At 41.5% G+C, this 20,113-nt stretch overlaps 2 protein-coding genes across 4 annotated transcripts in view; both read right to left on the bottom strand.

Annotated features, from left to right (window-relative positions):
- Positions 1 to 3,069, bottom strand: part of rsu1 (Ras suppressor protein 1) — a 37,453-nt gene extending 34,384 nt beyond the window's left edge. The window contains exons 1-3 of one of the 3 annotated variants that reach the window (XM_048266401.1): positions 2,849 to 3,069; positions 1,629 to 1,740; positions 1,010 to 1,060 (exon numbers count right to left, since the gene is read on the bottom strand). In XM_048266401.1, coding sequence (XP_048122358.1) covers positions 1,010 to 1,060; positions 1,629 to 1,740; positions 2,849 to 2,866 — 181 coding nt within the window. In that variant the 5' untranslated portion in view covers positions 2,867 to 3,069. Of the gene's footprint in view, positions 1 to 1,009; positions 1,061 to 1,628; positions 1,741 to 1,937; positions 2,084 to 2,848 lie in introns of those variants that run through there. The other 2 variants (XM_048266402.1, XM_048266403.1) reach the window with 2 other exon arrangements.
- A 5,211-nt stretch (positions 3,070 to 8,280) lies between these two features.
- The window catches only part of cubn (cubilin (intrinsic factor-cobalamin receptor)), a 61,844-nt gene continuing 50,011 nt past the window's right edge, over positions 8,281 to 20,113 (bottom strand). The window contains exons 58-67 of the mRNA XM_048266104.1: positions 19,700 to 19,829; positions 18,764 to 18,981; positions 16,102 to 16,301; positions 11,278 to 11,440; positions 10,912 to 11,120; positions 10,506 to 10,650; positions 10,139 to 10,320; positions 9,742 to 9,907; positions 9,207 to 9,442; positions 8,281 to 8,811 (exon numbers count right to left, since the gene is read on the bottom strand). Coding sequence (XP_048122061.1) covers positions 8,704 to 8,811; positions 9,207 to 9,442; positions 9,742 to 9,907; positions 10,139 to 10,320; positions 10,506 to 10,650; positions 10,912 to 11,120; positions 11,278 to 11,440; positions 16,102 to 16,301; positions 18,764 to 18,981; positions 19,700 to 19,829 — 1,757 coding nt within the window. The 3' untranslated portion in view covers positions 8,281 to 8,703. The remainder of the gene's footprint in view (positions 8,812 to 9,206; positions 9,443 to 9,741; positions 9,908 to 10,138; positions 10,321 to 10,505; positions 10,651 to 10,911; positions 11,121 to 11,277; positions 11,441 to 16,101; positions 16,302 to 18,763; positions 18,982 to 19,699; positions 19,830 to 20,113) is intronic.

Here is a 20,113-nt window from a genome sequence, read left to right as displayed (position 1 = left end):
GCTTAGAACTCAAATGTTCAAATATAAATAAACAAATATATTCACTCAAATATAAACATTAATAAAATGTTGCATTTAAAGAAAGAATAACTACTGATATCAAATGCAAAAATATCAGAAATGTTTATAATTCCCTCAATGTCACTCTTTTTACACATTTTTCCAACTTTAGGGCCTTGTACAAAATCAGTGAGTATGCCATGCACACTTTCAATGGTTCAGTCATACTGAGAATAAGTTTGTCTTCCATCCAAAGTCTAGGCTGTCTATGAACAATGCTGTTCAAGATGGCCAACCCTTCCTTCCCAGACAATGTGTTTGTCAAACAGAATATCAAGGGCTGAAAAAATATGAAGACGCAGAATTTGAACATACATGATATATTATAGACAATGATTGAACAAAATCTGACACAGTGCAGCAACAGACTTATCTAATTGACCCTGCTTCAAGCTGGGACTATCTAATGACCCTGCTTTAAGCTGTACACCGTCAGGATGTTATCAGGTAAAACTACTGCTTGAAGTTGTTCAAGTTGTTAAACTGCTTAGTCGCAGGTAACAACAGTTGGAGGGCCTGCCTACTTAGAGTGTGTCTGCCCTCCTGTGGTCAAGATTGGAATAATAAGGAGCACAGAAAGAAGAAAATCGGTATTTCTCATGACAAAAAATGCCATGAGTCCTTTCAACTTCAATCTAACTTTTTTTTCTTTTAGCTCAGTGCATAGGAGAGTTCTGTCCACAATGTTCAAATGCATTGTTTATCGGTCATGTTCCTCTAAGATCCCCTTTCTATTATCATGTCCTCTCGGCTCTCTCAAAAATATCTCTTGATAAGAAAAGATGTGTTTTCACCATGGAGGCCCATTTCTCCACCATATCAGCACAACATAAAAGCAACATCCAGTGTACAAACTAAATTACTTTATATATTATCAAAATTCAACTACAAGTTAGTACTGTGACTGTATAATGTCAATTAACTGCTTCAAAACACATCAATTACTTACTTGTTAGCTTGTTGTGACTTAGCACCAACTGAGTGATGTTGGACAGAGTAACTGGAAGAGAAAATGCAAGCCAAAACATGTGTGCAGGACAGGTATGAGTCCACATTCATAGACACTCATGTATTTACAACAATAACACTGACATTCCTTTCTCAGATAACATTCTGACATCTCAACATGAAATGCACAAGTAGACTAGATCAAAACCATGTCCTAAACTGGTGATATACATTTTTCGGTAACACTTTACTTGACAGTATCGACATACTGTAACAGTGACATGACACTGTCATGACACATGAACCCTAACCCTAACTCTAACCCTAAACCTAACCCTAAACTGTTGACAAAAAACGACTGTCTAGTGTATTCTGACATGGAAAATGTAAGTCAATGGTAACTTTATGAATAAAGAAAAAAGTAACCTAAAGCAATGGAGTGAGTCACTTGCTCATTCCTTAGCCTTGGCTACTTGATTGAGTTACTAACTTCTTCCTTGGATTTACATTTCACAAGTGGTCACGGTGTTGGGTGTTCATGCAGTTTAATGTTCTAGGCCTACACTAGTTCAGTTGTAGTTTGAAAATAGATTTAGATGTCGATTTGTGTATTCACTTACACAGTCCTGGGACGTCCAACATGTTTGATATTCCCCTGTCACACATATCCACCTCGGGCAGATTTTTTTCCCGACTCTCCTCCACGATCTTCTTTAAAGATTTGGACATTTTCTTGAAAGAAGCAAACAAAACAACATTTAGTGCAACTGCGAGGACACGCGTTAAGACATGCAACAGCAGTGTAAATAAAATGCTATCCATAGTATACAATGTAACATGGTGGGGAAGTTAGCTTGGTGGCTATTTGGGAGAGGATATTTGGATGGACATGAGTGTAGTTCGAAACGAAACCCGTAGCTAATATTTACCTTGTCGATTGGAATGGATACAACAACACCTTGGGTTACAAAAAGGAAAAAGGAAAGGTCCCCCAAAACTATTTTCTCTATTTCCTAGACGGTCCTTTCGGCGAGACTCACACCCAACCGGAAGTTGATATGACTGCATTAAAATTCTCCACATTCCATAAAAGGGCACTTCCTACATCCACAGAGCAAGAAGGCTCAGCATCCAATCATCTTGGCTACATCCATGTCGTAGCGCGCGTGGCGGGGTTAGTGTGATGGCCGTATCCTATCAGAAGGCGCGTTGTGCCATGCGAGCGCGTTGTTGTACTTCACTCGGCCAATGACAAGATTAAAAAGTTGTCACAGAAATATGCTCGGCGGTGAAACAATGTGGACAGGTTTATGTTTTATGTTTTTTTTTTATATTAGACTAGGAAGTGGACACACTTAATTGTATGGGCGGTTGAAGCATGGCTTTATTGTGGCTGGAAAGTGTTATTGTGCAATGGTTCAAAGACGGATTTTTGTGGATTTTAGTATCTTGTCAACATGTAGTTCATAACATAGCCTACTCCTTCATAATCCCATTGCTTTGCCAAAGTAAAATATGTTACAAGAATATTCGGACATGAAATAGCCTATCGCCTGACAGTTTCATAGCTTATAGCCTATTACACACAGAAAAGAGTAAAGTATTGTGTGAAAGTGAATTTCCCTACAGAAACAGGTGACATTAACTGTCAGGGAGATGAAATCATTCCCTCATTTTATAACAGATTTTTACAGAATCCTTGATAGTGTAGCCCTAAACAAAAGTCAGAAATAAATCCTCTGGACAAAAATGGAAAGAGCTCAGCTCACCATCAAATAACTGCATAGGTGTACCCCAGCAGTCGTTTAATCCCCCATCTGGTTAGCCTACAGGTACTCACCTTCCGTGGAAGACACATTCTTTGGCCTGAGTCCTGCCGTCTCCAAATCCAACCAAGGCAACCTGAGCCTCTTCCTCCTACTCCTCCTCTCCCTTGTCGTGCATAAAACTCGAGCGCGTAGTAGAGAGGCAAATCAACACGGCTCTCCCAGCAGAGTGAGGTCCCTCTGGGCTGGGTTGGGCTAGGCTGGGCTGTCTTGGTGCTGGATCCCTAGATTGTGTTTCCCTCCCACTCTCTGTCTTCTGCCTATTTTACAAAGTTGTTTCTCTCTCTCTCTCTCTCTCTCTCTCTCTCTCTGTCTCTCTCTTTCCTCTCACTCACCTATTCATGCAACTCTAAATAACACTAGCCCTGTCTCCCCACCCCCTCTCCCTCTCCTCTCTCTCTGTCTCTCTCTCTCTTTCTTTCTTTTCCCTTTGTACCCCTTGTTTATGATTCACTTGCGTTCTCTCACTCATGCAAGCACGATAGACAAACATGCTAACCATCCCTTTGTTCTTACAGGAGGGTCAGTTATTACTGTAAGAGCCCTGAAAAACAGAGGGTCCTATTTTTAGGAGTGATTATATTTGGTGAGTGGCAACAGATGCTCCCAGAACAGGTGAACTTTGCTTCAGTGAATTCAGGTCTGTGTTTTGTTTGCACTGTAAAATCGTTAACTAAGGCAAGACCCATTGCAGCTAATAAAATTAAAGATGGAGCTCTATTTCATAGAGCACCTGTGTTTGTGTGTGCATCTGTGTCTTTGAATGTGTGTATGTGTGTGTGTGTGTGTGTGTGTGTGTGTAGTGTGTGCCTGCATGCTTTAAGCCTGCAGAGGATCGGAGGGTATTTGTGGGGATCACTGTGTAGTGACACTGACCGTGTCCCAAACTGTAAACAGTGTTCACTGGGATGCCACAAGCATTCATCCGTGCATGGTGTCTCCTCTGTTCTGATTTATGGGCTAGTTTCAGAGCTTGTGCCAGAAGAAGCCCACCATGAATATATTCAACTGCTGCACATTGTGGGAAAAAAGTATTATCCTGATTGGTTATTTGGTAGTGGATTTCTCTCTCACGCACTCTTTAAAGTGTGTGAGTTTATGGGGTGTGGTTAGAACCATTGGCAATGTCACCCAGGAAATACAACACAATTTATCTTGTGTGGAAAAAAAGGGACAATAATTCTTCCACACCATGCTTGGAATGCACCTCACATTCCAAGTCTGAAATGCTTGTTAGTATGACAGTGAATGCCATGCCAAGCTTGCTGTGCCACCGCTGCGCCTCATGTCTCATCCAATGACAGTGGTCCGACTACATTGAAACACATTTAAGAAATACCCAGAACCTAGCTTGTTTGTTTTGCTCTATTCCCAAGGTCATTAACCCGGCTTCTCCAGCAGACTGTTACAACAAGGGGGCTTCTCACGCCCTCTGACCCTGCTCAGTTAAAAGATAACACAACACCACTTTCTTCAGCTGCCTTCAGAAATCCTCGCCGCTTGCCCATTTGCCATCAACTTAGCAGCACCAGCCTTCTACATAGTATTTGACCTCGCATTTAAAGGAGGGGAGAAGAATAGAATAGGGCAAGTCTACACAAACCTGCTTTAAAATCCATCCTTTGCTCTCGATAAGATTTATCCTCCAGAGTGGGGTTGGGCAGGGCATTGATTGCTGGAAAGATTTAGACACGCTTTTGTCCCACTTGCTTTTCTCTCTGACCTGGTTTAGCAGCCATCTTGGACAGCTGCCATCCAGGATAGATGAGTGTGAATGGGGAGTAAAAGTGGTCCGTGCGCTGGCATTCCTAGAGGGGGTGGGGGAGTGTGTAACTACTGTTAGGGTCTTGATCTTCAGAAAGGGATATTCATATTCACAGATGGACTGTATACGTTTGATGACTTAATGGTGATTAAGTGTTAATTGTTTCACTTGATTGACTCATCTCACACTCCTCATGATGGCTCTCTTGTCCTTACCCTCTGCTTCCCTTCCTATGGTCTTTCTACACATGGATAAATGAAGGAAGTGAGGCTATGTTTGATTTCATTAGATTGGTCTCAATGTGTGTGGTAAAATGGTTTCTGTCCTACAGATAATCTCTATTGTTTGATCCCTATCAACACTCTGAATATTCTGTATTTTCAATGTTTGTATGTTTTTTACATATTCTCTTGCTTGTAACTTTAGATGATTAATTTTACATTGATCTGTGTGTGTAACTTTGTCTGTGTAACATACACATTGCAGTTTGAATGTTATTCCTCATTTTGTAAGTAAGTTATTTTAGATAAAAGTGTCTGCTAAATGAACAAATGTAAATTAAGTTACGTGTAAATTGGTAATTTGCATCTGACAAATACATTGTGATACTCTGATCTACATTAGCCTCTGCTGCAATTATAACATGGTTGTACTAGGTAATGGTGTTACAACAATTCCATTAGTTTGAATACCATAAAAAAGGCTTGAGGCTAATCACCTGGGGTGGGCAAGCTGCTGCATAACTGACACATTATATATAGCGGTGTTCATTTTATCAGCATCACCGCTGGACCAGATGGTCAAACTGAGCTTGCACAGTCTGAACCCCTGTTGTTCATGTTCCAGATATAGTCAAGGCGGTGAGTATAGCAGTCTGTGACAGTAATGTAGGCAAGGCAAGTTTATTTATATGCCACCAGTAAATTATAGTAAATAAAAGCATAAAACAACAATATAAAATTGTTTGAAAAGACATCAAAGGTAAATAAAAAGTAAAGTCTATAAGTATTAGACATGAACATATAGTGCAGCTGATTCAAATTATATGCATTTGATCAGTTAGCAGAAAGCATTTGAGAATAATTTGGTCTAGATTTGAAACTGGAAACAGTTGGGGCATTTTCAATGTCTGGAAGTTGGTTCCAAAACCGAACCGCATTGCAGCTTTTTGCTTCACCATGTTTAGTTCTGATAGTGTATGTTTCTCCTGTGATCTGAGAGGTCTGACAGGTGTGTATTTCTGAACCATATCTGATATACAGTTTGATCCTGTCTCATTTAGAGATTTATAAACAAGCAGGAGTGCTTACATGTAAAAGTCAATTCACTGGATCCCAGTAGAGACTTGAGTATTGGAGTAATGTGGTCAGTTCTTTTATTTTCTTGTAAGAACTTTACTTGCTGCATTTTGTATGACTTGAAGCTATTTTATTTTCATTTTTATGAAGGCCTGTGAAAAGCCTATTGCAGTAATCAGCCCTACTGGAGATAATTCACTTATTTTTTTTCTAATTCATGTTTTCACATAAGAGATCTTAGTTTGGCAATGTTGTTGAGGTGGTATAAAGGTTGAATAATAGCTGCCCTAAGATCGACTCCTGGGGGACACCAAAGGTCAAGGCTGTTGGTGTTGAGTTGCTGATGGCAACAAAGAAGCTTCTGTCTGTCAAGTATGATGATGAGCCATACTTGATGAATATATCTGGCAACCCAACCCAATGTTCTAATCTGTGTAAAGCCTGTGCCCATCTGGTAGAACCAGTACATGATGTTTCCGTGGAATACCCCTAATGGCTCATACAAATACTGATGTGGACATTATAAAAAGTGAGCTCTCTTCTCTCTAAGTGAGCTCTCTTCAGCACCAACCAGGAGGGGGGCAAGGGGGTTATAGCCATACAGGATTATTTGTGATTTTGTTGTTATTTTGATCTCTGTAGCCCGTCAAGCCCAAATATACTTTTATGCATCTAAATACTTATAAACTTGACCTTTACCTACTCAAGCATGTATGGAGAGGTAACATGAGCTAATTTAATGTTGCTATGTATAACACAGCAGGTTGCAGATGTCCCACATGCAGCAATGCTGAAGAAGCATGAAAATACTGTATGACTTTGAAACGTGTAGGCTGTGGATCGTTCATACAAGCTTCGTTGAGTTCCTGTTGATATCTGGTGCACAATGGGAAATAATTCAAAAGGATTCTAGTTACAGTCTTGTAAATAACGAGCCTGTAAGATTCCCAGTCTTTATAAAATCATAGTCTGTGACAGTCAAATTTGTGCATTGTCTTTAGATGTGATCAGGGTGCAGATTTTAGGGCATGGGCAGCATAAATCTAAACTTGCCATGGCAAAATCCAGAACCGACCTCCTAGAATAATTGGTTCTAAGGAGACAAGGACCAATTTCTTTGACAGGCTGTAGGTATCCAAAAGAGATAACCACTCAGCGCTGTCCTATTGCGTGCAGAGGGAATTTGAAAGACAACCGATTATCCCGCCCCTCGGACTGAGCACTGTGAACGGTGATCATAGATTGTGATACATATCGCTATCGTTTTATCACCCAGCCTTAGGTCTAGCCTGGCTAGCACCACCACTTCTCAATGAGACGTGGTCTGGGAACCAAACGTTCATTTTCTCGTATTTGAAAAAAATGCCCAGATCCGTTTATTGGGTGCCACGGATGTCTATCAAATGAGTCTGTGCATAGCTCATCATCGCCTTGCTTTCCCCCCTGTTCTGTGATTGGTTCCCTATCTCAGGCGAAAATTTGCTCCATGGTCTCCAGGCTGCCTTAGCAGCGTGAATCAAATCGCGCACAAGGCAGCATGGGAACACCCAGGCTACCTTAGGTCAGAGGCACCTTAAACCACACAGAGCTGCACACACACACACACACAATCCTGCCACCTTTCAAACACCTGCCCACATCCCAAACACACACACTGGACGTCACGGATACATTAGCAGCTTCTGTCTTGGCAGCATTCTGCAGACGTCCGTTTTAGCGTCAATCTCACTTTTCAGTTTGATGGACCCCCACCCCCCGCCCCCAACCTCCAAGCTCTCCCACCCACTTCACCCATTCCCCATCTCTTCCCTCCACATTCTCCTATCCTCCAGCCACACAGTGGTCTGATCAGGCTGTCTGTGGAGCAGTCAGAGCTGTCAGAATGCGCTCTGAGGCGGAGGTCTGGGAGAGCTGCTCAGACACAATGCCCAAATTATCCCTGCCAGCAACGCCAGGAATTAGCCATTCTGTCGAGAACCTCTCAAACGCGATGAGAATGCATGAAAGCCTCAGCAGGGTCAGGCACATATGCCAGGGTGCTAATTGGATAATTTTTCCCCCAATTGTGATTTAGTGAGTTATAATTAATGATATTCACAGTTCTAGACCAATTATGGCTTCTTGTTTGGAAAATATTTTAGATGTTTGAAACATTTCACAGATGATTTGTGCTATTTAGTGGCTTTTGGCTCAAAGGTTTTCGATGTACTGAGAACAGTTTGATGACTGTGAGAAGATCTGTGAAATGTTGAGTCCTTTCATTATTAGCTTTTTCTGTGTAAACAAGCTGGAGAGGCTCTGTCTTAATTCATTAGATCAAAGAGCTTTTTTACTAATTAAAAAAATACTATGCAGACAATACTATGCACAATGCAGACCAAGCAACTTTTTCCAATTTTATTTTTAAAAACAAAAACATTTTACATGTATATTTGCAATCATCATTATTTACACACAATTTTAGAGGCTACATGTATTTGGAGTTTGATTTTGCTTATTATAATGGTATAGGTGAGTGAGGTGAGTGAAAATTGTGGTCAGTGTATTCTGTATGGCTGGAATAACTGAATTCTCTGTACATTAAAAAGATTCATTTGAATGTGTGTATGTGTCTGTGTGTATGTTTGTGTTTGTGTGTGTATGGGTGGGGAATGTCACTTACATATCTCTGTTAACATCTTCTCTTCTCATCTTAGCAAAAAAGGCTGACAAATCACATAAAATACGATTTTTGCCATCAACAGCTAATGGATGTACAGTGTGTTACTGAGTGTGTGTGGGTGAGTGTATATTGGATACAGTGTCCTCAGCTGCTCCATGTGAGCCTGAATCCAGACGGCAGTGTAGCGTACTCGGCGTGGAACTGGACATAGACATGATGTGAGGAGGCGGTGAACGGCGCAATGTTCGTCTCCTACAGAGGAAACACACACACAAACACACACACACACACACGACGGCCTGTTACTCTTTATGCCAAATTGCCCAACATACCCCCACATGCCCATTCAGGGCAGCCATTTCCATTTCATTTCCAGGAAACACTATTGATACGCCGCACTGTTTAATCTGGAACTGACCTCAGAAAACAAAAAAAACACACACAGAGGAGCCAGAGGTTGTCTTCTTGTCTTAAGCGTAATTAACTCTACTGTGAGGTCCAGACGCATCTATTTTAGCTCTAAGAATATTCTATTTGCATAACAGGTTCTAAAATAGGTAGCCATTTTATAGGAAGTGTGCTTTTAAAACATGACTTTGGCCTCATATGTAGTTATTTTCTTTTAAAGAGTCTCATTGGTTACGCACCGCTCCACAGTAAGGGCCCACTGGAGGGCTGTTGGTATCCGGCCCGTCGTACAGCTTCAGATAGTTGCTCTCGCAGCTGCCTGGGTCGTCGATGCTGATCTGGGCAAAGGTGACGGTCACTACACGGCCGCTGGGTGCCTTGATGCCCCATTCACAGTGGGTGCCGTTGACATAGGTGCCAGGGAAGTTGGGACTGGTGAAGGCGCCGTGATCTCCATACAGTACACCACCGCAGCCTGATCAAAGGTTAGACATGCATCAATTTATCCAGAGACATGCTTGTACACACAGTTGTGTTGGAAGAGCACAACTGAATCAGGCATTTCCTTTTTAGGGTTACATTTTTTTTTGAGGTGTTCATCTTCCAATGAATTGATTCACACAAACACCAACAATCATAACTGGCGCAATTCATAAATAATTCACAAATTTACTCATAAATTATGACGCAAGTCATAAATCATTCACACATTTAACAGGATGACACTACCCAGTAGTTACAGTATACATTATAGGACAACAATCTTGGGTGTACCCTGAGGGGAGGATGTCCAGGTGATCTCAAAACCATTGCGGGCTGAAGAAAAGTCACTCTTGAAGTGCAGGAAGAGCTGATTCGTCCCAGGGAAGACTGGATTGGGCAGCGTGGAGCCACAGTACTTGCCTAGCAGTGGGCCACTGGCTGTACTGCCATTACGCACCTGGCAAACAAGACAGACAGATGAGCAGAGAGCAGGGAGGATTGCCCGACCCCCAAAGATGAAGTGGGAAAGAGAGGTTAAGATTGGGAAAGAGATATGTACAAAAGCAGTCTGGAGACCAGACACATTTGAAAGCATTTTAAAGCGCATTTGAATTTGCTTTGGCAAATCCATGGATCAGAATGGTTTGGTGTCAGCCTGGCCAGGAGAAGAGTGAGCTCGTGGGCTAACCTCGAGGAAGTCAAAGTTGCAGGAGGTGTGAGGCTCCAGGTCGAAACTGCTGAAGAACAGAGAGATGGAGTTGTTCTGTGGGGCCAGGAGGACGATGCTGCAGTCAAGGTTGTGTGGGTAGACATCTGGCCAGCCGGGACTCTTCAGATAACCATACGACTGATTATATGTCCTACTGCATCCTGGAGAACACACACACACACACACACACACACACACACACACACACACACACACACACACACACACACACACACACACACACACACAGGGAAGAACCAGAGCAGGACAGTAGTAATTCAATCTACCACTCACCAAAGGGTTCTACTCTTAATGGTTCAGACTATACCAAAATGTTCATCTTTACCTGCCACCTGGTAGGTGAGACTGAAGCCATTCCCAGTCATGAAAGCATCTGATTTGAAGGTGACAAACATGGAACGTCCATAGCTATAGAAATCTGGGACAGAATTGTCTGAACCACAGAACTTATGTGCCTGTCCATAATCTCCCTAAGGAAACAACAAAATTAAAACACATCACTTCGTAACTCTATACAACAGAAACTATTCACCCCTATATATATTTGTATACTTTTCTCTATAACCACTAGATGGAGTACTCCCCTTTGTGACTTGAATGAATTGTAAAAACCCAAAGAGAACAGTGGTACATTGCAAGTATAGTTAACCACCATCTATGCTCTTTATTCCCCCTTTCCCTTCTGTCACAGAGAGCTCAGATGGTTCTGTTCCCAGGCCGACATTCCTCACCTGGGGCCAGTCCTTGAACTCCAGGTAGTTGCGGTCGCAGGTCTGGCTGGCCTGTAGGCGGAATTGCTGCACGACCAGTTTGATGGTCTCCATGGAGGGTGCGTCCAGTACCCAGCGACAGCTGGTGAAGGGCGGGTAGGCATTGGGGTACATCGGGGACATGGTTGTCTGTGGGGAGCTGGTGGCATTGAAGACCCCACCGCACAGGACTGGAGAGAAAAAAGAACACACTCAATTTTGGTCCTGGCCTAAACAGTGTGACTCACACAATCCACAAAATCTGAGACAAATTTACATGATTGTATATAGATAAGGAAGGGACTATTTGCTGTGAGCACAGGTCCAAGATTAGGGGGAAGAACGTACGGTCCACAGCAGTGTAGGTGGCATTAAAGCCGCGTCTATTCACTGAGCCGTCCGACACAAAGTGAATGGTCAGGAAGTTCCCGGATGAGGCAAAGGAAGCTGGAATGATGTTTCCACAGAAGGTGCCCACAAGAGGGTAGCTCACACTGTCACCATCGTACACCTGGAGGAAAAGGCCAGTGTTGAATACTGGTACAATAGGAAGTAGCTAGCTAGCCAGGCAGAGATAAGCAAGTATAATTTTTCACAATCATCAGAAATTAGAGTAATCACATCGTATTCTGATTCAATTCCAATTCGATATTTATTTCAGACTCACAAAATGCAGCATAGGGAAAAAAAGATGAACTTGTAGAATTAAAAAAGTGAATCATACATAGGCTATATGACTGTGCATCAAGACCGATCATTCAAATCAATCAATCACTCAATCAATCAATTCAACGGTATAGATAGACTCAAATATCTAATTTATGTATGTTTGTCTTTACAAACATACACATGCCTATTGACGTGTTGCCTGAACACCAACCGTATGGACCACAGAGCGGTAGCACAAAACCAATACGTCTTCCAAGGCGAAAACACAGAAAGGCTAGATTCAGCGCTAGCTATCAATCTGTCTGACCTAGAAAATATGATTAGGCAAATTAGGAAAGAAACTGATCTGGGCCCAGTTTCCAGAAAGCATCTTAAGCCTAAGAGCGTCGTAAAGTCCCTCTTACGAACTCTCCAGAGTTCTCGTTACCGGCTAAGAGCGTCTTAACAGTACTTCTCACTGAGGTCACCAATAGGACATACAGAGGAATTACAACTTAGAATACATAATCCAATGTATGTTACCATTCTTTATTGTGTTTACCTGATGAATCAGATTTTAGCGTGCAAAATAGTATAGCCTACATTTAATGGTCATAATAATGTGATGAAAAGCGGACAAAAATGCAATCCAGTTATGAAACGAGACGTTGCCAGAATAGTTTGCCATTATCTTTGCTAAGTGAGGGATATATTTTATTAGGCCTATGAGGTAAAATCAGAGAAAGGAACATGTGGTTTAGTCTGTAGGCCTAGTACTGCATCAAAATCTAAGCCTACATTTCCTCACTTTCTTACTCAACTTCTTTCTTATCTTCAAACATGTTCTTAAGTGACACAGCGAAAAATTATTGCATGGTGCAACAATCTAATCTTAAATAATTACAATTATTTATGTCTGTGTATGGTATATAACCTACTTGGGATGCTTACATGCAGATGTCAAAGTGTTTCTATTTTCGTATTGATGTGAATTAATGTGTAGGCCTAGATCCGAAGTTTAAACAGTAGGCCTATAGCTGTAACGTGCAGTCACCTGACGTCACCATCAAATCAGAGGATATTTCAGAACTATTAACTTAGACAGCTCCCCTTAAGAGCATCTTAAGAGCAGTGCACGCGCGTTCACGCTATGAGCATGTTCGAGAAACAGTTCTTAAAAGCAGTGCAGGAAACATGTTCGGAAAAACCAAACGAACGATCGTAAGATGAATCGTAGAAAACCCTCTTAAGAGCGTGTCTCCGTCGTTATCGGGAAACTGGGCCCAGGAATTAAATCGTAATGTTAAACCAGTGGCCTTGCAACCTATTCTTGAATTAACTTCACCTGAAAGTGTGGAAGTGAATGAATGTGCTGTAGGCTAACAGATGTTGAACAATGAGCTGGATTACTAAACCAGATTGCCCTGACCTCAGAAATACTTGATGATTATTGAATGTGAATAAAAGAATGGAAAATGAACCATGACTGCAAACAATGACCTCATAATAAATAATAACGTGCGATGAATGAAATGTAACAATACAAGTACTTTAGTAGTCTGACATTGTAAAGTTTAGGGAATTATGTACTATAAGGAATTGTAGCCTATGTCTCAAAACTGTGAAATGGGTAAAGTGCCTTAAACTGTTTAAATGATTGTATTCAGATTACATTGTGTGAAGAGTTAATGCAATACATGTTTGTAACTTGTTAGAATGCAACCGATCTCTTTTGTGATGACTGTAAAAGTGTACATTGTTAAATGTAATGTGTCACATTGTTATAATTGTTGAATGTAAACTGTTTGTGAAACTATCTGTAAACCTACAGTGCTGAATGTAATGGTAGCATCTCCGAAATGTAACCCGGAGAAGTAATGTGTGTCATTTTATATTGTTGGGTAAGATCAGTGACTTCTAGAATGTATCAGCTACCGTGGGAATATTCCCAGCTATTGTGAACCTTCTAGAAGGTTCTTAACTGTCGTGGAAAAGTAGGATTGATTTGTCTTAGGAATGTGTGGGGGAGGACAAGTCTAACTAGTATAAATAGGTAGGGATGCACGATATATCGGGGGCCGATATATTATTAGATAAGTGAAAAAATGAAAATATTATTATCAGTCCGATAACAGAATTCTGGCCGAAAATTTGCGCCGATATTTTTTAAAGTCCTAATTTAGGCCTACGTAAGGTCCGTCTGGCTACACTGAGCTGCTTGAGCTTGGTTGGCTATACTTTTTCCTCAATATAATGTCAGCGGTGTGAATGTATTTCACCACTCTTAACAAAATCTGTGGATATGCGTTCATTTGGGAATCTGTGCATCTCAAAATCCTCTCGTGAATGATCCGCCATTTAACCTTAACAGAGCGGAGCTCAGTCCTATCTAGAGCCGTCTTGTGCTGGTGTGTTTTCACTTTACCGCGCTGGTCGGGGAAACAAATAAACAAACTCGTTAGAGGGACGAGTACATAAGTAGGCCTAGTTCTAAGTTGTGTTTTAGTATTATATTTGCATTACTTTAGCTTGGGTTTTGTATTATTACCTAGAAATATGCTAACCATTCGTGCTTCAGTTCCAGACAGGTTATCATAATAAGTTATTAAAACCTTCGGGGCTAACTCCTTTCATTTCTGCTGCAGCAGGTTGTGCGCAACAGAGTAGACGGACATAAGATACAGTCTGAGGAGTTGCAGCTTTATTCAGTTACCCACAGTTGAAACTAAACCTAAGTTTCCCTCACAAACTCTGATTTGGTCGCTATACTGTAGCTTATTCCAAGCTGAGCCGTTTATGAGCGTTTAGTCCTAAATGAAAACGATTCAAACTCTCTAGCCCAGTGGTCCCCCAAACTACGGATGGCACCTCATTTTGGGTGGCCCCCCAAAACATGTCCGTAGTATATAGCATCCGGCCCGCACGGGAGTACAACATCGTCAAACTAAAACCTTCGCAATTTCCCCCATTCATTCTCTATGGCGAGTCTTAACAGTACACATGTAATACTCTTTCTGTCCACCGGTGGTTGTTTTGGCGCTGTTTTGCGTTTGCCATCGAAAACGGAATGAAATGTAGGCCTACCTGCAAACAATGTAAAGGCCCATTCACACCAAGAACGATAACGATAACTATAACCATAACGATAAAAGCGTTCACACTGAACAACGATAAACAAAGTCTCTCATTGTGTTAATAAATGTGAGGGCTAAAATTCGATGGGTTCTGATTGGCTATTAGCATTTTATCGTTGTGAAAATCGCTCTGAAAGTGATCCCGACAATATCGTTCTTCATGTCGTTATCGTTATAGTTTATGTGTGAACGTCGTAATTCATATTAACGAGAACGATATTTATTTATAGTTATAGTTATCGTTATCGTTTTTGGTGTGAATGGGCCTTAAGAGGCCTATGCTGACTGCATCAGTGCTCAAAGTATTTTAAAAGTTTATCTATTAATTGTTAATAACTAACTAACTTCTATTCAAGTCATATTTCTGGGACTTTCTGGGATAATTATTTCTATTTTTTATTCACTCGTTCAAATGTTCATACAAAGAGTTCACAAAGTTCTCATCAGGTGACTGAAAGTTAGAATGGTGGTCATTTCAGACCACTTCAGCACTTCATAAAATTCTCATAGTTTGATAACTTTAAATTATTTGTAGGATATTCACAACTTGAGCTGTGTATGCAAAGACACAGAATTCAGAGTTCACACATTTTTAATAAAATATACTTTTGGGACTCCCTGCTAATACTTTTGGGAATGCAACTGTTTTTATTATTATTATTATTATTATTATTATTATTATTATTATTATTATTATTATTATTTAATTTTACACTGATATGGCATGATGACAATATAAACACAGCTAACAATGGTATTAAATTGCAATAGCCTATGATTAAATGTAATAGAATATTCAACTAAGGTAGACTGCTGTTGTTCACAGCACTAAGCTATTTATGGTTACTGATATACAACTACTCCGAGTCTCTTGCCCTCTCTTTGAGCCAGGCATATTGAGCTGGCCCTCGGAAGAAAAAGTTTGGGGACCACTGCTCTAGCCACTCACTCGCAATTCACTGACGTCAGGTTCACTTAAAGGAGCCACACATACTGTAGGGCTAGGCTACTGTTATGTTGTTGACTGCCGTACTGTTGAGGACCATTATGAGTTCTGTCCATCATTTGGTGGTAGGTAAAATTACTGCAATAAATTATGCTTATTAAATGCTGCAACCTGCAATAACCTCTTGGGGGTATCGTGGGTCTTAACTGCCTAGGCCTGGGGTTACATCTGAGAAACGGCTGACGTTGACTAGGTTCTGGGGGTTACCTGCAGGGGGCAACACACTATACAAACATATACTCTGCTGCAATTGTGTTGTGTCTTTGGGTATACTACACTGATATAAAATGTTTAAATTATCTACTGTAATAGAACAGCACTGTCAACACTAATGAGACCATAGTTTTTCAGATCCATTTATCCTTTATAAAGTAGAAGTTTTACCTTGACATAGTCATATCTGCAAGTGCTGTCTGACTCGAGTTCGAAAGTACTGAATGTCAGGTTGAGAACTTTATTGGTAGCTGCTGCAATGGTCCACACGCAGTTCAAATTATACTCGTACATTCCATCCATGTTGATGTCTGGAGAGCCAAACATGCCCTGGGCGGATGACAGGTACCCTCCACATCCCTGCTGAGGACCTGGGGGAGACACACAGAGAAAGAGCAGAGAAAGAGAAAGACAGAGACATTGGGAGTGTCAAAGATGGTGTCACGCACAAAGGAAATTATGAGAGGATATGCTCCCCCTTCACATTAATGGGACATTAGCTTCTACTCTCGAACACCAGATGGCACTAGAGACACATGTTTGCATCGATTTGTCTCTCTTAAAAATTATAGGGAGTTGACAAAGTACATTGTCACTACAGTACATACAGTACATATAACTCTTAGTTCATAGATTGCGTCGTTACTGTAGTACATATAACTCTTTGCACGCACTACAGTCCATGCCATGACCATGAAAATTAGGAGAGGAATGATATGCTCCCCCTTCACATTAATGGGACATCAGCTTCTATTTTTTAACACCAGGTGGCACTAGACTCATTTTATCATCGAATCGTCTCTCTCAAAAATTATAGGATGTTGACAAATTGCATCGGTACTACAGTACATATAACTCTTAGTTCATAGATTGCACGCACTACACATTACAAAATAGGTTTATACCTAACACAAAGCATGAAACAAAATATGCACAAAACATAACCATGCAAACACTGAGGCTGCCCATGCCATGACCAAGCGGTCATTCAATACTACTGACATTTACTGTTGTAAATCTAACTTCCGAAGCCTATGTTATGCAATCCAGTCAGCTCACTGCTGTCAGAGGACAAGCCTCCTGAGGAAAGTGAATTCCTGATGCCTGGGAAAGGCAGGGGTGGAGTCCCAGTGGGACCATGATGCAAACAAAATAAACATTTTTAATATAGCAACTCTTTAGTTAGAAAGAGTACTTAAAATAGTTATTAATTCTGAAGCAAAAACAGTGCCATTTATAACAAAGGTCTCTAATGAGATCCTACTAAATATTATCAAAGTGCAAGAAAGTTTAGAGCTATTTCAAACTAAAGTGTTACCACTTTACACTTTTTACACAGAAGTTGCTAAACCTACAGGGATGGCTAAAAGTGCTGCTGAAAGTGCTAAAATGTTAGGTGAAGGGGAGTTAAGCGGAGCGGAGATCTATGAGCACTGGAAACCACTCCCAGTCGGCCCTGGCCATCTCTCTGCCTGGCCTCTGACAAAGCCTGCCTGTGAGGGGGCTGGAGCCTTTGTGTCACCCTGCTGAAGCACCGGGGGCGCTGGCGGGGGCCTGTGAATGTGTGCCATTGTGCCCGCGGGGCAGGGCTCCTGTGAAGCAGCGTGCGAGAGTCGGGCGGGGGCCGTCTGTCTCCGGCTAACACAGATGAGTGCAAGAGCCCAGTGGCTGAGAGCAGAGGGCTCTGGGCACCATCGCCGCTCCATCTGCTTCCGCTGAGGTTATGACGCGCACACACACACACACACACACACACACACACACACACACACACACACACACACACACACCCACACGCACACACGCACACACACACACACATAGAGAGAGAGAAAGAGAAACAGAGAGAGGAAGGGAAGGAGAGAGGGAGTGAAGAAGAAGAGAGAGAGAGAGAGAGAGAGAGAGAGAGAGAGAGAGAGAGAAAGCAGCTTCATGCATACAAAAGATGCTTCTGTTAGAGAGGGGGGGGCATAAGCTATGACAGCAATGGGCACACACATCCATGATCCAGACCTTGGGTCCCTCCCTAGTACAGAGGGAGAGGGGGGCAATTGCTGGGCACCAGCAAGTGTGACTAACTCTCCAAATATGCCCTCCTGCCCCTGATTTTACGGCCAGTACCCATCAGGAATGAGTAGACAAGTTGTCACACATTGGCACTGCGTCAGCATGTGTGTGAAGGAGATCTGAGTGGACAAGGACTGCGAACAAGGGTCGCTCTCAGATAATAACCGTAATACAATTTGGACTGGGTGGCCTGGTAGTGCTTTGGCAGGCCGCTGGAAGTATGGGTAATTGCCCTGTAATATCTGTTCTTGACATAGAGGGATAAAGCAAGAGAGATCACGCTGTAGGCTGCGACCTTATTTGTAATCCTACAATGGCATCAGTCAGATTGTGAGCTGTGAGTATAATGCTGTCAGTGAGAAGTTGGTAGTCCGTCATGATAACCATGATTTAATTATTACTTTTTAAACACTTTTAAATGATTGTCCTTTTATGCTTTTATGTACTATCACCTTGTGTGTTTTATGTTTTCTTCTTCTTCTTCTTCTTATTAGTTTATTATTATTCTTTACTTTTTAAACTATTCTTTGACTATTGCCCTTCTATGCTTTTATCAGCTATTTCTGTTTGCTATTGTTTATGTAAAGCACATTGAATGACCTCTGTGTATGAAATGCACTATAAAAATAAAGTTGACTTGACTTGACTTGACATGAGAGATACTAACATAGCATTGATCATAAGAAAGTTATATTAGACATATTGATATTCTAGGTGTTGAGATAAAGATGGAGGGAATATAGGAGTGTGGCATCATGAATTGTACCTAACGTCTCGGCATAGGTTGCTCTCCAACCACGTCCTGAGACTGATATGTCAGTCCTGAAGACGATGAACATCTGATTGGAGGAGGAGCGGAGTCTTGGCGGAAGCACGCTCCCACAGAACTGCCCCAACAATGGAGCCAAGGTGTTCTCTCCATCATACACCGCCACATAGTCATAGCGACAGTTGGACGAGGCCTCCAGATGGAATGTGTTGAACCTTCAGAACAGGGAAGTGAAAGAACAGCACAACATCTTAAAGGACAATAACACCAGATATGGTACCTAACTTGCGCAAACTTTCAACTTTAACAATGAAGCCCTCAATTTTTAGACTGATTACGGGAAATTGTTTAGAAATGTGGAGCTAAAGATAAATTGCCAGTTTCTGACAGGCATACCAAACATGCCAACTACCATACATAGAGTTACACTGTAAAAGGTATAATACAGATTGCACCAAAGAACTGTGTCTAAATATAACAGTGTTCCACAGTGTTTGATTAGTAAGGTGAATAAGGCCATAGAGGAAGTGCTTCCTCTCTCCCACTGCCACAGACGCAATGCACAATGGCCAAGCTGTATTTCCCTGGACTGCACAAAAAATGTCCATCTGCTGAGGAAAACAGCTGTTGTTGCCTGTCTGCTTATGGGAAGTGAAGTCAAAAACACAGGGGACAAAAACATATAATCTAATTGTATTAAAATGCCAAAGTAGCAGCTTAACAGCTTAGACTTCCAACTCTCCCAGAAGCTAAGTATGTTCAGTATATTCTTTTAAATATACTGTTTATTTACAGTTAGGCTTTATAGCCCTTCAATGTAGGGTGTGACTAGATTCACTGATATGGTAGAACTAAAAAAAGTAAAATATGAAACAATTTGTTTTCTTTCATGCCCATCTCAGCATTGCTGTTTTTATTGCATGTCTCACTCACTTGAGGTCAATGACACGGTTGTTGCGGACCATGATGTGGTAGGTGCAGTTGATGTTGTGATGGTAGTCAGAGAGGGAGAGGGTGGGGCTCTGGACAGTCCCAGCAGTACCATTAAAGATCCCCCCACAAGCTGGAGCAAAAGAATGACATAGTCATCGACTGGTTTCATAATTTACAGACTAGACATGTCCCGTTTCATTATAAACCACACATTAATGTACCGTTTTGTACTGTTTAATAAAGGCATTCATTTTGAAGTGTTTGTGAAGCAATAAATGGTCACCAACAGCAAACAATGACATTCAGACCCCTGGGTTTTTATATTGTGTATTTGATCCCAGTGCCTCAGAGACCCTGCTCCCCTGATCCCCTATCTTCATCTTCAAACCCAGCCATGTTCGATGAGCTGCGCTT

This window comes from Alosa alosa, chromosome 16 (assembly GCF_017589495.1).
Source record: "Alosa alosa isolate M-15738 ecotype Scorff River chromosome 16, AALO_Geno_1.1, whole genome shotgun sequence".
NCBI lineage: Eukaryota > Metazoa > Chordata > Actinopteri > Clupeiformes > Clupeidae > Alosa > Alosa alosa.
This window is presented reverse-complemented; position numbering and strand designations above follow the sequence as displayed.